Source organism: Pecten maximus, chromosome 9, assembly GCF_902652985.1.
Source record: "Pecten maximus chromosome 9, xPecMax1.1, whole genome shotgun sequence".
Taxonomy (NCBI): domain Eukaryota; kingdom Metazoa; phylum Mollusca; class Bivalvia; order Pectinida; family Pectinidae; genus Pecten; species Pecten maximus.
The window spans coordinates 11519100-11523818 of NC_047023.1; the positions used below are offsets into that span (position 1 = coordinate 11519100).

Below are 4719 nucleotides of genomic sequence, written 5' to 3' on the forward strand. Positions count from 1 at the left end.
CAATCAATTCTGCGCTTCTTGGATGTATTGAATGTGATTTATTATATTGTCTTGTTATTTTGTGTAATTAGTTGTTCGTTATTTATCACACATTTTCGCATAATTGTACCAAACTACTAAGTATTAGCTGTTTACAGCAATCATCGGTGGCTTGCTATTTTGTTACTTTATCGACGCTTCATAAACCAATCGTTATTGTTTCAAGATGGAGGGTAAATGTGTTGGAGAAGGCTGTCAACTATACTTCAAGAAACGTAGTGGCAATAAGAACAGAAGTGCACGCAATGTAAATAGTCCACAATATAAATGGCTCCTAGATACGCTGGTGCAACAAGGATTGATGTCAGCAAAGGAACAAGCACTTATTTGCCAGAAGTGCTATATGACGTATCTTCGGAACAAAAATCAGCCTGAACCTGAACCCGAGCAGAACCAAGAAATAGAGAAAGAAGACGACTCCCTGTCCCATATCCTGCCGTTGCTGACCCTTCATGATCTTTTGAATGGATCATCTTCACACAAAAAATGCTGTCTCTGTCTTGTTACCTTTGCAATAAATGGAACAAAACCATCAGTCTTAAACCATCAGTCTTACCAAAACGTGCAAGACATCACCTGATCTATTCACACAAACTGTGGTGTCCCACCTCATCCCGCGTCTGCTCCATTCACCTTATTGGTAACGACTTAGATCCGTCTACAGAGGTTGTCCTTGATGGTAGAGGAGATCGATTCCATTGTGTGTAAATCGAGTAACCGGAAGAACATAACCAAAAACCAGCATGGCGGATATAGCTGCTGTTCTCGTGTGGCAGGGACTGTAATTACAGAAATAGGCGAAACAACAGATGTCGAAGAACAGAGCAACCTTGATAATGACTATGCCAATTTGATAGTCATAACTGCAGCATGCATGGCGGTGTAGGTTATTGTTACATTGTGCCAGCCATTTTTAAGTTGTCTGTTTAGTTGCCATCCCAAGCAATAAAAAAAACAAAAAAACAAAAAAACGTACGATTCCATTGAAATACAATGAATTGATGATTTACTCGTACATCACAAGCACTTGTTTCATTTAATAATTCTTCCTCGGTTGTCGAAGGCGAACTAGGTGTCTATAACGTTAACGTAACATTTGGATGAAAAACACCATCAATCTTGTTTCTGTGATACTCCAACAATGATAGAGGTTTTACACGTCGAGATATTTTTGACAGGCTCGTGTCGCAGTCGGCAAAATCATACAGTATACGACAGAAAATAAATGAAATATTTTGTTGTGAAACAAACAGTGCTGTGCAGCAACTACAAGCACTACTTCAATTGTATATATATCATATTTTAAATGTGTTTTTCTCTATACATCATGCCACTATGTGAAAAGAGAATAAAATGAATTGGAATTTTAGCTTTAACACCTACATGTACATAGAAAAGCATCAGTCTAGAAACCCACACTGATCTTTATCATATAAAATACCCTACTACAAAACTCTTGTATATTTACTTATTTTGTAGTTAATAACGATTGCAAAATTACCAAAGACGTTTTCAATTTTGCGGTCCAAACGCTTAGACCACTTGGACCGATGTTATTCGTTTATGAAATAAAGAAGGATCGACCTGGTGATTTTATACTGTTTTCAGACGAGCCAAAGACGTACTTCCAAGGCCTGTATTAACATTTGCAGGTCCGTCAAGATATTTGTTTGAAATATTACATTTTAAAATTGACAAACCGGTTTGTCCGCATGAATGAACAGGCCCCTACTCTAAATATGACATTAATCTTATTGTGACATCACAATTGCCATGCTTGTGATCATGGAAGACAGCTGTTGAAAAGGCAGATCAGCCTTTGATGATAACCATTTGTTTATTCATTATAGAGGTAAACATTCTTTGATGTAATATTTTTTTTTTTGAATTGTAATCAAATGTAAATATATTGGCACAAAACTGCTTTTGTTTGACAGTAATGGCCCAATGAATGCCAACTGGACAAAGGCTAATTTAAAATGAAGTATGCTGAATTTGCCTTGTCAGCTTGGTGTTCATCAGCCCATAGTTGCCAACTGAAAGCAGTTCAATGCTTGAGCGAGAGTGTGAGTGGCACATGCACGGTACATGCATTAACCGGTTCACCTGTCCATTCCTTTCACTCTGCACCTGACCCGAACCCAGCACACTCCTGCATTGTTTCCTGGTAAGTGTTCATCAACCAGTTTATTTCCATATATATTTATCTTAATATCAGGTAATTTCATCCCGTAATTGTCTATCATCTATATATGAATACGAGATATTGATCAACAAGTAAAATGTAGCAAGTTCCTATGTAATACATTTTGTCATTGTTCGCCAGTTTGTATATCAAGGACGTAAAGTTATCTTAGTATGAATTTATTATTATCAAGTCATCTCTATGTACATGCAAATTGAAGTGGTACTGATATTTACAGCTTTATTTACACTGGGAAAATTAGATAAAAGTAAGCAACTTTGTCACTGCTATTTCTCATAAAGTACTGAAAGGATCTTTCTGAAATTCCATATATGCAGACTTACCTTGATCCTTGGATTGATATACATACGGTATATAAGTATATTATTCAGTGGTGGTCTTCAAAATCCCTTGTTTTATTAGTGTTATAATTTTGTCTATTCTTTTCTCTTTTTTCAAAGTTTTTTTTTGTTTTCAGCCATCGTGAAGAGAGGATAAAAATCCCAAACGATGTCCCAAACATCGTTCACAATTATCTACCAGATGACTTTAAGAGACTTTTTAGGCTGTCCCGAGGAACCTTTGAGACTCTTCTCAGTAATCTGGCAGATATACCAGAACTTGCAAGGCGGAGGACAACAGCTGGAAGACCTGAGGTTTCCCTTGAAAAAGACCCTTTAATGACCCTGTGGTACTTAGGGTCACAGGAAACTGTCAAATCGATAAGCGATCGGTTCAATGTCCAAGTATTTACTTTTATTGCCCACAATAGGAGAATTTTAGATGTTTGTTGCAACCATCTTTGCAAAATATTTATCAGATGGCCCAATGATTTTGAAAAGGTACAAGTGAGGGAAGCGTTTGAAAGTGTTAAGGGATTTCCTGGCCCAATTGGTACAATAGATGGCACCCATATTCAGATGACTCCACCAGCTGAGAATGAGGCAGATTATGCAAACCGTAAGAATTTCCACTCTATCATATTACAAGCGGTGCGTAAGCATGATCGTGCTTTCACAGATATTTACTGTGGGTGGCCAGGAAGAGTCAATGATGCTCGCGTTTTTCGCAATTCTCATTTGTGTGAAAACCTACATGTCATGGTTGGACAAAACCATATTATAGGTGATTGTGCTTATCCACTTTCACGTTTCTTGATGAAACCATACAGAGACAACGGTCATCTGTCGAATGCTGAAAAGCTCTTCAACAAATCTCTATGTAGTTCCAGAACAGTTATAGAACATGCATTTGGAATGATGAAAGGACGATTCCGTAGACTCCAGAATATCAACATGCACAGTATTGAGTACATTGTAAAAGCTGTGATAACAGCTTGTATATTGCACAACATCTGCATTCTGAATGACGATGAACTTGATGATCATTTTGAAGCAGAAGTTGAAGATGACAATGTTGGCTTAAATGTTCCTTCAGGTGATGCTGAAGGGACATTGAAGCGCTTGATCTCACTCGTCAGATCATGAATAGGTGAGATGAGAATTCATCTTGCCTATTCATGATTTTACAGGAACAGATTTACACAAGGTGTGTATACAAGGAACCTAATGTCCCTAACTTAGTTTCTGTGGTAAATTTGTTTGTTATAAAGACAAAGAACAGTTGTAAAAATAAGGCCTCAATAAACTTTACTTCACTAACCTAATAAAGAAATCAATTCACTGTAACATGAAAATGTAACGGATCGAATTATATGAACTAAATTAAATTCATTAAAATAAATGTTTTAAGACAATTATCAAAGTACACATGACATAATCATGTACTATGTAGTTCAAGTGTTTCTAACTATTCTATGGTGATAATGGCACCTGCATGAACCTAAACAATAACAAGAGGCCCAAGGGCCTTAACGGTCATCTGACTCTTAAGTCCTTTGTAATATTATAGAATACATACCATACTCGGTAGCGAGTGTATTGGTAGTGGTGGCCATGGCGGCCATACTGGATTTCAGACCAACCCGAAAAATAATAACACTTAGTCAGAACCATCGCGGGATCATTTCAGATATGTTAGAGCTGAATCCCACTGATGAACATGAGAAGAAGCTTGTACACATGGAAAGTTTACCCACAGCGACAGACAACGCATGATGACTATAGATAATGACCTACGTAACAATATAACCATACAACAATTACAGTATAACCATACAACAATTACAGTACAACCATACAACAATTACAGTACAACCATACAACAATTACAGTATAACCATACAACAATTACAGTACAACCATACAACAATTACAGTACAACCATACAACAATTACAGTACAACCATACAACAATTACAGTATAACCATACAACAATTACAGTACAATCATACAACAATTACAGTACAACCATACAACAATTACAGTACAACCATACAACAATTACAGTACAACCATACAACAATTACAGTATAACCATACAACAATTACAGTACAACCATACAACAATTACAGTATAACCATACAACAATTAC

The 4719-nt window shown here is 36.6% G+C and overlaps 1 protein-coding gene across 1 annotated transcript; it reads left to right on the plus strand.

The window, feature by feature from the left end:
• The first annotated feature begins 782 nt into the window (after positions 1-782).
• Positions 783-3711, plus strand: LOC117333874 (protein ANTAGONIST OF LIKE HETEROCHROMATIN PROTEIN 1-like). The gene is made up of 2 exons (XM_033893293.1): positions 783-820; positions 2703-3711. The coding sequence occupies exons 1-2, from the start codon at positions 783-785 to the stop codon at positions 3709-3711; spliced, it is 1047 nt and encodes a 348-aa protein (XP_033749184.1).
• The last annotated feature ends 1008 nt before the right edge of the window (positions 3712-4719 follow it).

Bases quoted from the DNA above. Each gene is read 5' to 3' on its own strand.
- LOC117333874 (XM_033893293.1), top strand. From the start codon at position 783: ATGGCGGATATAGCTGCTGTTCTCGTGTGGCAGGGACT. The intron at 821-2,702 runs GTAATTACAGAA...TTTTGTTTTCAG, and splicing joins GTTCTCGTGTGGCAGGGACT to CCATCGTGAAGAGAGGATAA.